We start from the raw sequence: 12,789 nt of genomic DNA on the forward strand, positions 1-12,789 counted from the left end.
ATGTTTGGGCATAACTGACTCTCAGACACTGGAAAAGATAGAAGCATCACAGGGGGTTCATATTGTGACAGGAGACAGGTGGGTGTTCTCTCTCTTTCAGAGAATCTCCTTCTACTGGTAGAAAGGTTGGTGAAAGGCAAAGGGTATTTGACGATATATTTCACATAGGAAATTGCCTGCAGGAATCTTGCTACATAAAACTGTACATCCAACCATTCTTAGTGTCAAGGAGCGTTAAAGGTCCTGTCTTTATATAACCCTTCACTACCTCCTGAATTTCTCCCAAGTTCTTTGTTAGAGATAAAGCTTTCCTCTTCCCCCAGTCATTCCATCATTAAATTATCTGCTTCTTTTGGAACTAGTTCAGCCTTTTACCTTTTTTTGTTTTCCTCTAGTAATTTGTCTCAGTGTTTGGAATATGGAGGCCATTGTAGTCCTCCTCAGAGGGGTTTTGTGAGCCAAGGTTTAGAGAATTTCTGATGTCATTTTATTCATTTGTGTTCATGTCAAACTTGCTGCCTGGGGTATCTCAGGGTTGGCCTGAAAGACCAATTCCACGTGGAAGAAGTATCTTATTGCTTTTCATATTCCTAAGCAACTACACATTTCCTTTTTGCAGAAAGTACCCTCTCTCACTACCCAATTCATTATTCAGAAGCAGTCATTACTATCATCTTTCTGTTTCTCCTTTTGATTTGGGAAATGTCATGATTTTTCATGAGTCAAAGCTAGCAAATCCAGATGTGTTTAGTTTGTATGGATATTTGATCCATGTTCTCTCAAGAATGTTAAATAGAAGGAGGGAAAAATTTACTCCTGAAAAGTTCTAATGTTGATTGTGGCCTGAGGGAGAATGGAGATGCCCACCTGCTGACAGGGAGGGAGCCCAGGGGTGGTTCCCCTGAGATTGCCAGTGATAGTCTGAAGCTGCCACCTTTGCTCTGATCGGTGACTACACTCCATAGCTCAACTTTTTATTTTGCTGCCATTTCAGGATTTAATACTTCACCCCTTACTAGCTCTTTAGTGACTGCATGTCCTTGGGCTCATGAGTCTTTCTGAGCCTCCATTTCCTTAGTTAATAAATAGTGTATTTCCCTTGTAGAATTCTTGAGGGATCAAAGGTAATTTTGCATACACCGATGTGTGCATACACCTACACACCTGTTGTTCACTGCCCTCTCTCTCTGCACTTGCTGCACTTGCTGTGTTAGTCACTTTCAAAGCAGGGCATTTAGTGTCAGCAGTGCATCTAGTAAGAGGAAGGGTTCTGCTGTAGCCCCGGAACTGTGTATACACACATACACACATGATTTTTGTAGGCTGCGTATAAGTTTATATGAGTCTTATTTAGAAACCGATAAAAAAAATAACCTTGATGTCTCTCCTAACAAGTGGGAGAGTTCAAAATATAGAAGAAAATGAGCGTAAAGTAGCTTGACACTAGTAATTCAACATAGCCAATACTGCACCTTTGCTCTGTACTCAGCACTGAGCTGAACATTATAGAGATCCAAAAAATAAAAATAAAAAAGATATAAGATGGCATCCTTCTTTAGTAATAGCAATCTCACATATATAAGCAAAACCTTACGTTTGCACTCTACAGTTACAGATTCTCATTGCAGCATGGGAGTGGAATTTGGTGTGGCCTTGTCAGTCATGAGTGAATTCTACACCAGTCTTTGTGACTTCAGTGAACACAGAAAGCTTTTAGTTGGTCTTCAGTTCCTTTTTATTTTGCTGGCTTAATAAGTCAGCATCTCCTCTTTTATTCATTAGCATATTTAAGATTTTGTTTCTGTCCTCGAAGCACATTTCTAATCTAAATCCAAATCAACACCAAAAATAAATTCAACCTAACAGAATCATTTCATGTTTTAAAAATATCTCTTAAGCTGTTCTTTTAACAGATATGAAACAATATGGCACCTTCAAAATAAAACAGATCACAGGGTCTCAGGGAGATAGAAACTCTTAACTGTAGGGTTGCTATAAAGAATTGTCATTTATGGCCAGACTCAATCTGAACTGAGATTCCCTGGAGAATTACATCAACAAGCTAGAATAAAAGATCCAATCAGCCCAAGTAATGAAATGTGAAATATTAGGAAATAAGAGCTTAGGATGAGAAAAAGGGATGGTTCTTCTCAGAGGGAGCCTGACTCGACCTGAACAATACCCACCCCTTTTCACCAGATCAGGACGACATCCCTAACTTTGCAGACTCCAGAAGCCATCTGCTACCCATCCTGGGACAGGCTGAAAATCTAATTTGCTGATCAAGACAGCTTTGATCTGGCATGGGGCCCGGTGTCATCTCCTGTTTCCTTCACTCTGATGGACAGAAATGATATTTTCTTGAGCAATATGAGAAGTTCTGTGGAGAAAAATCCTGTTTCTGATTTGGGTAGTGAATTTAGGGAATTTGGAGCATGCAAGATGCGCCAGCGGGACCAAAACCAAATTCTGAGACACTCTCTGAAATGGAATCGAAACTTAAAGTGCTTTGTTGTTCTGTTTTCACATATCACATCTCTGAACTCCCAGCCCCATGATGCGGGCTGACCCTTGAATGCAGCTTCTCCTTTAAATTACACTGTCAGAACTTGTATGTTCTGCATTGTGATTAATGGGGTTACCCCATGTGGTTCCAGTTTGGGGAACATCGTTTTTCTTCAAGATTGCTTCTTGGTGGTCTTTGCCTTTTCCTTCTAAAGATGGACATAAAAATATCCTGATACTGTGGCTTCTCTTAATGATGAAAACCCTGCCTTAGATCGTTTTGGTAATTTACACCTAAATATCTCCACCACTGACAGTAACTTCCTCTTGAAATGACCCAGCTGGAATTTTCACTTAAAGCAGGATGAGAAGGGAGTGAGGATGTTTTTGTTTCTTTTTTCTTCATTCCTTTTAACTTCCCTTCTTTCCATCACCATCCTGTTCTAATCCCTTAACACTGCTACTCACTGCTCAAGTTTCATTTAGTGAAATTGATTGGGAGAAAAATATAAAAGCACAACAATGATGTTGTTGAATTCTACAAACCTATATTAATAGCATTTAACAGTAAATTGGTGTTCACATATAAAGGTACTGGGTAGCTTTTCATTTACATATATATCATGTGTGTCTATGCCTGCTGACTCTATTTGGATGGGGCATATGGCAAATCCAACATTATAAAATTTTTATTGTTCACGTTTGAGATTGGCTGGAGGTGCTTAGTTTTTAGATTCAAAAACACTACATACACACACTTGGAGTGTTTATTCTGGATTTGTTTCTGTGCATTGAAAGCGGTGCATTCTGATGCAGCTGAAGAATAAGCAAAGTGAGCCAAGTGGGAAAACATCATGAAAAATCTTGAATTCAGGCACAAGTCATTGAAAAAAAATAGAACTTGGCAAAGGAATGTGGCCATGAGGGTGAGGTAAAATGAGAAGAATGCAGGCAAGGCCATCTCTCAACAGCAGTGTATCTAGAGACCTGGAGAAAGGCTGCGTCTGTGGTGTTTATGCATTGACTTAGGGACCAGGCCTTTGGAAAATAAGGCTGCAGATTCACCCATATATTCGAATGAAATAGAAATCACTTTTTGATAGTCCATCAGTCCCACTTCTGGGTATATATCCAAAAGAATTGAAAACAGGATCTGGAAGAGACATTTACAAACCCATGTTTATTGCAGCATCATTCACAATAAGCAAGAGCTGGAAGCAACACATCCATTCATCTGTCATTTGCCCATTGACAGATAAACCAATAAAGAAAATATACTATATAACACAATGGATTAATACAGTGGAATATTATGCAGCCTAAAAAGAAGGAAATCCTGCCATTGTCTACAATATGGATGAGGCTTGAGGACATTATTCCAAGTGAAATAAGCCAGTCACACACACTCACACAAAAAATGCTGGGTAATTCCACTGACATGAGGTACCTAGAGCAGTGACAGGCATAGAAGCAGACAGTAGAGTGGTGGTTGCCAGGGAGAGGGGGTGGGGAGTTGTTTAATGGGTAGAAGTTCAGTCCTGCAAGATGAAAATATCATAGGGCTCTAGAATTGCACAACAGTGTGCATGTAATTAGCAATACTGTACTATACATTGTTAAAAATTATTAAAACGGTAAATCTGTGTGTTTTTTTTACCCACACCCCCCACAAAAAGAAATACCTTTTTAAGTCAACAACTGAATATCTCAGAAGTTGCTTTTTTAATTTTAAAAAAATTTATTATTGGCGTATCATAGCTTTAAGGGCTTCCAGGTGGTTCAGTGGTAAAGAATCCTCCTGACAATGCAGGAGACGTGGGTTTGATCCCTGGGTTAGTAAGATCCCCTGGAAAAGAAAATGGCAACCCACTCCAGTACTCTTTCCTAGAAAATCTCATAGACAGAGGAGCCTGAAGGGCTGTAGTCCATAGGATCTCAAGTAAGTCAGATGTAACTTGGAACTAAACAAATAACAACATCGTTGCTTTATAATGTTGGGTTGGTTTTTGCTGTACAGCAAAGTGAATCAGCTGTAAGTTACATATAACTCCTCCCTCTTCAGCCTCCCTCCCACCCTACCCCCGAACCACCCTCCTAGGTCATCACAGCACTGGACTGAGCTTCCTGTGCTATGTAGCAGCTTTCCACTAGCTGTCTATTTTACATGTTCATGTATATATTTTAATGCTTCTCTCCTAGTTCATCCCACCCTCCTCTCCCCACATCATGTCCCAGTATCCCTTCTCTACATCACATCTCTTTTCTTGCTCTGCAGACAGGTTCATCTGTACCATGTTGCTAGATTTCATGTCTATACTTTCAGTTCAGTCGCTCAGTCGTGTCTGACTCTTTGTGACCCCGTGGACTGCAGCACACCAGGCTTCCCTGTCCATCACCAACTCCTGGAACTTGCTCAAACTCATGTCCATCGAGTCGGTGATGCCATCCAACCATCTCATCCTTTGTCGTCCACTTCTCCTCCTGCCTTCAATCTTTCCCAGCATCAGGGTCTTTTTAAACAAGTCAGTTCTTTGCAACAGGTGGCCAAAGTATTGGAGTTTCAGCTTCAGCATCTGTCCTTCCAATGAGTATTCAGGATTGATTTCCTTTAGGACTGACTGGTTGTATCACCTTGCAGTCCAAGAGACTCTCAAGAGTCTTCTCCACACCACAGTTCAAAAGCATCAATTCTTCAGTGCTCAGCTTTCTTTATAGTCCAACTCTCACGTCCATATATTATGCATTATGCATAATGTATACAGTATTTTTAATGTGTATGCATTTTTATTTTTAATGTGTATGTATTTTTTTCTCTTTTTGACTTACTTCACTGTGTATGACAGACTTTTTAGGTCCGTCCACATCGCTACAAATGACCCGATTTCATTCATTTTTGTGACTAAGTAATATTCCATTGCATACATATACCAGATCTTCTTTACCCATTCACCTGTCGATGAACATTTAGGTTCTGTGTCACGGCTATTGTAAATAGCTCTGCAGTGAACATTGGTGTACATGTGTCTCTTTGAATTGTGACTTTCTCAGGGTAAATGCCAAGTAGTGGAATTGCTGACTCATATGGTAGTTCTAGTTTTAGATTTTTAAGGAACCTTCATACTGTCCTCATAGTAGCAGCATCAATTTACCTTCCCACCAACAGTGCAAGAGGGTTTCTTAATGGAGAAACAGGTAGGGCTCTCTTTACCCAGCTATCTCTTGAATATCTACAATGTGGAGGCTCCATGGATGGCTGGCTAATCAAATCTGTGAATCTAGAAACAACTCCCCCTGCTTGCCAAACACACTGTTGGGCTCTTGCCCAGCAATCAGTTAGTCCAAAGAAGAGTACAAGACTCTTCTCTCCTCTACTGCCACCATATCTATGTGGTTATCTATATTTTTGTTCTTTCTCCTACTTCTTTTGTATCAGCACCTCTCTAGGATGGCTAAGCTGGTAACATTGTGTGCGTGCATAAGTCACTTCAGTCATGTCCAACTCTGCAACTCTATGGACTGTAGCCCTCCAGGCTTCTCTGTCCATGGAATTCTCCAGGCAAGAATACTGGAGTGGGTTGCCATTTCCTCCTCCAGGGTATCTTCCCGACTCAGGGATTGAAGCTGTGTCTCTTAAGTCTCCTGCATTGGCAGGCGGGTTCTTTACCACTATTGCCACCTTGGAAGCCCAAGCTGGTAATATTAGAGGTGTCAAAAGGCATTAGGAACAGACAGTGAGCACTGATGGTGTCGTGTGAAATGAAATCACCAAGATGTCCATCTTGTTTTATAACTGATAATTAAAGAGTCCCTTCAGACATCCTCACACGACACCAAGGAAACTTTTAGGGGAGGATTCATGTCTAAGGAGTTACGCATTAGTTTCTTTTGGTGATGATCAAGTTTCTTTCCAAGTCAGCTTATCTGCATACTTCTCTTGAAGGATGCACCGTAGAAAAACAGGGCTTTGTTTTTGCCACCTCTGTCTCCCTGTACCTTTCTGCTGATCTTTCTCCTGTTTTCCTTTCTTCTTAATTTTTCTTATAATTTTATTTGTTTACCTATGGCTGTGCTGGGTCTTCATTCCACACGGGTTTTTCTCTAGCTGCAGCAAGCAGGGCTATCTCTGGTTTCAGTGCCCAGTCTTCTCATTATGGTGGCTTCTCTTGCTGGGGAGCACAGGCTCTACGGTGCATGGGCTTCAGTAGTTGTGACAGAAGGACTCAGTAGTTGTGGCTCCTGGGCTGTAGAGCACAGGCTTAGTTGCTCTGCACCACGTGGAATCTTCCCAGATCAGGGATGGAACCCATGTCTGCTGCATTGGCAGGCACGTTCTTTACCACTGAGCCACCAGGTATGTCCTCACTTCAGTTTTCTTATCTGTAAAAGATGGGCGATGTACTTATCTTGATGCCTGAGAAAGCTTTACCAATGTCTTTCAATAGCTGCGATGTGAGTCCTAGTAAGTTCATCTCATAAGCCTTTTGGGCTGTTAGTCCCAAGGGGGGAGCGCAAAAATGGATTCTTATCAGGGAGGAAGGATTTTTAAATCTTAACTGTTATAATGGTTTGCAAAATTTTTTACCTTTATGCTTCCTTTCGCTGGTTATGAAGAATCTGCATTTTAATTTTCTTCCTTCAGAAAATGATCATGAAACACAGGTTGAGAAACCCTGCCCTTGCTGATGGGCATGTTATTCAACCACAGCTAAAGTGTACTGGTTTCAATCCAAGAGGAGACAATGATCTGATTCTTACATTTTGGTTTTCAAAAAAATGGAAAATGGCTAATCTCCTATAGTTTTCAAGCATGTACTTAGGGCTGTTAATTTCACATCAATTGCACTGGCTTCAACCTTGTTTTAGGTGTTTGTGTTAAATGTGTCAGGATTTAAATCTTGGTTCATCCAAGTCACATTTCTGTGTATCCTAAAAATGAGTCTTTAAGCAAATGTTCCTTCTAAAACAGAACAAATCTTTTGCTTGCACCTGCAGCTTTTCCAAGGTGATAGTTCCAGGAGGGCAGGAACAAGACCCTGTACTTTTATTCCTTATGCTGATCAAGTTTAACTCAGTGTCTGGTGATTGGCTCAACATGTTTGATTATTTAAAATGTTGGGGTAATAAAAGTACATTGATGTTAGCTAAAGCTGGGACCAGAGTGAGGCAAGTGAGGTGGCTAGGTGTAGATTTTAAGGATAAACTTGCACAATCTGTGTGTTTCAGGCCAAAGGCTCACCTTAGTCTTGACCCCGGTTGTAACACAAGTGGAATCCAATTTCCAGACCCTTCCCTTTGCAAAGTTGATTTACACAGGCAATTCTCTGGAAGTGATACGGTCACAGGAGCACAGGAACCAGGAATTTAAAACAACTATTTCAACACCCCTCCATTCCAGTTTTATGAGTAAATTTCTTTCTACTTGCATGTGACTCACATTGACTCCAGAGCCCTAAATTTTCCACTTCTGTCTTCTAGATCACTACGGATCTGAGGCAGCGTTGCACGGACAACCACACAGGGACATCAGCCTCAGCCCCCATGGCTGCAGGCATCATCGCATTGGCCCTGGAAGCCAAGTAAGCCTTTACCTCCATTTGTCTCCACTGGTGACAGCCCCTCAGCTCAAGGGCACTTTATCCCTTTGTTAGTATATAATCCCTAGCACAACCCAGAATATAATCTTCACAATTCCACCTTTAAAACTTCAAAGAATAGGGCTTAACAAACGGTTCCCCTATATCAAGGGAAAAGGCAACTTTTGGGGTTATCTTCTTAAAAAATCAAACAGTGTAATTACTTTATTCTGGAGTCATAGTGTAAGCTTGCCAGTTGGCTGCAACACTCTTCTTGCCTTGTTGAGGTTTTTATTCTAGTCTGGGAATGTTCTGTGAGTCTCAGAACGCTTAGGTCTGCCTACTTCTGGGCCCTTTCCCTGCAGGTCAGCAATGCAGCTCAGATTCCATGACAATAGAATCATCACAGACTCACTCTGGGGAATAACATATGTCAAGGGTCATATGATGGGAGCCCAGGAACAAAGGCAACCCACTTACCATAAAGCTCTGTTTAATGTAGTCAAATCTGGTGTTTCAAAGATCCCTTTGAAAGTCCCCCTCAGGTTATTTTAGGTTCTTGGGTTAGATTTGTATGGTGGTAGTTTTTGTCTCTTCTTTCTCTAAGCACCGAGAGTTCAGTTTGTTTTAACTATTTGAAAACCCAGTAGAGATCGACACTTTCTTATCCTTAATTTCAAAAGCCAAAACGTGCCCAAAACTGACAGTAGTTTTTGCAAATCTGACACCAAAACTCATTTGATGGCAAAGCTTGCCCTAAACTAATTTGAGGCTGTTCACAGTTTTTCGTTATTGTGAAAATTCATACATTTCCCTGCAGAAACATTAATGTATTTGATTATGAGGTTCTGGCTTGGACCTCACTGGAACTAAGGATACCGTACCTGAAAAATCTTGAATTCCAATCACACCTGGTCCAAGAATTTTGTAGAAGGGATTGTGGACCTGCACACTGAGGCCATCGTACAAGAGGGTCATGACAAAAAAGAACTGAAATAATGACGCTAAGTGTTTTTCCAAAAATAGCTCTGCACCACTGCCCTAGGGAGGACTGGAAAGATTCTTTCATTTAAATCTGCTGTAGAACAATGGCAGGTGACAGGAAAAGAATATAAGAATCATGACGAGACTTGGGCATTAATAACAGTACAGTTTCATTCTCAGTACACAGATGGCTTCCCAACATTTACAGCTGATTCTTTGTAAGGCAGAACAGCCTCTGTAAGGCAGTTGGGCCTCAGTGTAATGTGGATTCAGTCAATTGCTAAGTCATGTGTAATTCCTTGGACTGAGACAGGCAGAAGAACACAGACTCTAGCACATTTGAGCTGTTGTGAAAAAATACCATAAGCTGAGTAGCTTATGAACAACACTTATTTCTCACAGCTCGAGAAGCTGGAACATCCAAGATCAAGGTGCCAGCAGATTCAGTGTCTGGCATGGACCCACTTCCTATTTGGCCTTACATGGTAGAAGGGGAGGACAAGGGAGATCTCTGAAATCTCTTATAAGAGCACTGGTCCCATTCAAGAGGGCTCCAACCTTGTCACCTGATCACCTCCCAAAGGCCCCACCTCCTAATCCTATCACATTGGGTGTTAGGTGTCAACATATGGATTTTGAGGGGACACAGCTATTCAGACCACAGCAGGTACCCTATCTTTAGGTGGCCTCCTGCCCCTTAGCATTGACATTGAATGTTTGGATTTTTTGGACAGTGTTAACTAAGTGTTAAATCATCTCAACGTATTATATCTTTTAAAGTGTTTAAAGTTTAGCAAGGAACTGGCACTTATCCTGTTCTCACTTTATAACCTTTCTCTGGACTGTTGTGACAGCAGATTAAGTGTCTGCGTTTCTAATTTGGTGACTAAATTGGATTTTAAAGAATATATCATCTTCATTCTGAAATTCTGGGTTGTTTCTCTGGAATATTTTTCTGTCCACAAAATACTGAAAGAAAATCAGGAATTCTTCCTGCATCTCTCTGTTCCCCCTATACCCCACCAAAAAGAGATAAATAATCTCAAATGTAGCAACCAAGTACTATAACTATGGAAATAGAACCACATGCTACTTAGTTACTTGAAATATTACTATAACTCTAATATTTTCAGCAATAATTCCTTTAACCACTATTCAAGCTCAAATGAAAAATCCTTAATTTTATGCTTCAAACAACACACTAAGTTGGATAAGGTTGCTTTGGGTCCAGGGAACACACTGGAAAGCTGCCTGTTTTCTCTTCCTTTGCATTTTGAGCATTTTGAGTATTTTTTTAAGATTGATTTTTGCCAAAACTGTGATGGGTGGAAGGAAGTTTGTAAAAATACAGCTTAGGTAGAAAATCCACTATATTTTAAGGTTTTTAATGGTCTAGTCCAGTGATATGTCCACAGTATATAGTGAATAACCTGATCATATGAGAAAGAATAAATCTTTCCATACATCTCCATCAGTTTGTTCTACAGGCCAATCTCTGCTTGTAAGTGAAGCTGAATGTTAGGGAAAAGAGATCTGAGTACCTAAAGAGTGGGTCAAACAGGGATAAACTAGCTCCAATAAGCAATAGACCTCCCACAGGAGAAAAAGGATCTAAAACTAAGAAATTGTAGTGAGGAACTCAAGTAACGTACCACGGTTGCAGTTGTTCTAAAGCTAAGTTTAACCCTGGTAAGTGTATGTCACCCAATCACTCAGCCTGTACCACTAGTACTTCTTAGCAACACTTCAACATTGGTAATATTTTGAGATTCAGCCTTTACTATCACATGTTGAAGAGCCTGATAGTAGTTCCCCCTTATCCATGTTCCAAGTTAAAGGCATGTAGATGCCTTTAACTACAGATAGTACCAAGTCCTATAGTACTATGTTTTTTCCGTAAGTACATATCTGTAACAAAGTTTAATTTATAAGTTAGGCACAGTAAGAAGCGAACAACAATAACTGAAAATAGAGTAATTATAATAAAACACTGTACTAACAGTTATATGAATGTGGTCTCTTTCAAAGTATCTTATAGAACCATAGAACTGTACTTACTTTTCTTGTGATGATGTGAGATGATGAGATGCCTCCATGTTGAGAGGAAGTGAAGTGAATGACACAGGCATACTGTTGCCCTTCTGATGGTGCATAAGAAGGAGGGTCATCTTTGAGTGATCTGGATCATCACCCCATGGTTGGGGATCCCAGGTGGGACGGGGATCCATACAGCTGGACAGTATGAAATTTCATCACACTACTCAGAATGGTGTGCAATTTAAACTTGTGAATTGTTTCTGGAATTTTCCACTTAATATTTTTGGACCAGGCTTGATGGGTCATTGAAACCACAGAAAGAGAAAACAAGGATTGGGGTGGGGAGGTGGACCACTATACTCCCTTATAAAAGGAGGGAAGAGAGAGACCGCAGAGCTGGGCAGAATTCTGCCCCAGAACTCTGGCCAACACTTCAGATACACACCCCCTGCTCAGGTCTGATGAGTCCCTGGATGAGGTTGAGTGTTCTGGTGAAAAACTGCAGGCATAGACTGCCAGTCCCCATTCAGCTGCATGTCTTAGCTCTTCCTGTCTGACGAGGAGAAATGCGTCATTTCTCACAGTGTCACTAGTTCCAGTAGTATTTACTTGGGGAGAACTCTCACCTCCCAGCTTCTCTACAACCTGCTTCCTTTACATCCGCAAGTGCTTGCCTGCATCAGTAGGACTGTGGCTCTTACTCTGGATGCTACTCCAACCATTGACCCCTTTGCCTTCTGAGTCTTCTTGTTGCCCTAAGGTTGGAGCTTTTCTGAAAAATCTTGGGAAACTAAGGGAAGAGAAAATAAATATAAGACATAGAGACAAATAAGTTAAAAGTGTTCTGATCTCTTATCAGAATGCAAAAAAGTTTGATCATTAACTCTGCTGTAATAGGACTTGTAGGCCATCCTTATCCTACAGGGTTTGTAAGAACATGTGTTGCAACAGTCTCCACTGTAACACACCCCTGGACCCTGCGGTAAAAGTGTACCACTCCCCAGACTGGAAGGATTCTTCAGTTCCTCCAGAAAGCTGCCTCCCTTCCTTTTTTGCCCTGAGTCTGAGCCTCTTTAAGCTCTACAGCCACCTCTGACAGTCTGATCATAACTTTACCTCTCTAATTACTAGGCAACTTCCTCCTGTTCCCAAGGATGCTCCCTGGCTGAAAGAAGCTCTAAATATTTTCCCTTCTAAAAATAGTGACCAATTTCAGAATAAGAGAAAACACTGATATCTTAAAAGAAAGGAGAGAAAACGGTTTCTGTGTTGGGGTACCCTCATCACACATGTATTGATTCAGAGATTTATAGTATTTCTCTAATTTGGATTTTGTGGATTTGGAAGTAATTTTCTGGGTGTTTTTTTTTTTTCCCCCGAGTGAATCAGTTCAGTTCAGTTGCTCAGTCGTGTCCGACCTTTTGCGACCCCATGAATCGCAGCATGCCAGGCCTCCCTGTCCATCACCAACTCCCGGGAGTTCACTCAGACTCATGTCCATCGAGTCAGTGATGCCATCCAGCCATCTCATCCTCTGTCATCCCCTTCTCCTCCTGCCCCCAATCCCTCCCAGCATCAGAGTCTTTGCCAATGAGTCAACTCTTCGCATGAGGTGGCCAAAGTACTGGAGTTTCAGCTTTAGCATCATTCCTTCCAAAGAAATTCCAGGGCTGATCTGCTTCAGAATGGA

The 12,789-nt window shown here is 41.1% G+C and overlaps 1 protein-coding gene across 3 annotated transcripts in view; it reads left to right on the forward strand.

Annotated features, from left to right (window-relative positions):
- The window catches only part of PCSK5 (proprotein convertase subtilisin/kexin type 5), a 500,900-nt gene that overhangs the window by 220,599 nt on the left and 267,512 nt on the right, over positions 1 to 12,789 (forward strand). For all 3 annotated transcript variants that reach the window (XM_068974738.1, XM_068974739.1, XM_068974741.1), the window contains exon 9: positions 7,981 to 8,081. In XM_068974738.1, the coding sequence (XP_068830839.1) occupies positions 7,981 to 8,081 (101 nt within the window). The remainder of the gene's footprint in view (positions 1 to 7,980; positions 8,082 to 12,789) is intronic.

The sequence above is a fragment of the Capricornis sumatraensis genome, chromosome 6 (assembly GCF_032405125.1).
Source record: "Capricornis sumatraensis isolate serow.1 chromosome 6, serow.2, whole genome shotgun sequence".
NCBI classification, from domain to species: Eukaryota; Metazoa; Chordata; class Mammalia; order Artiodactyla; family Bovidae; genus Capricornis; species Capricornis sumatraensis.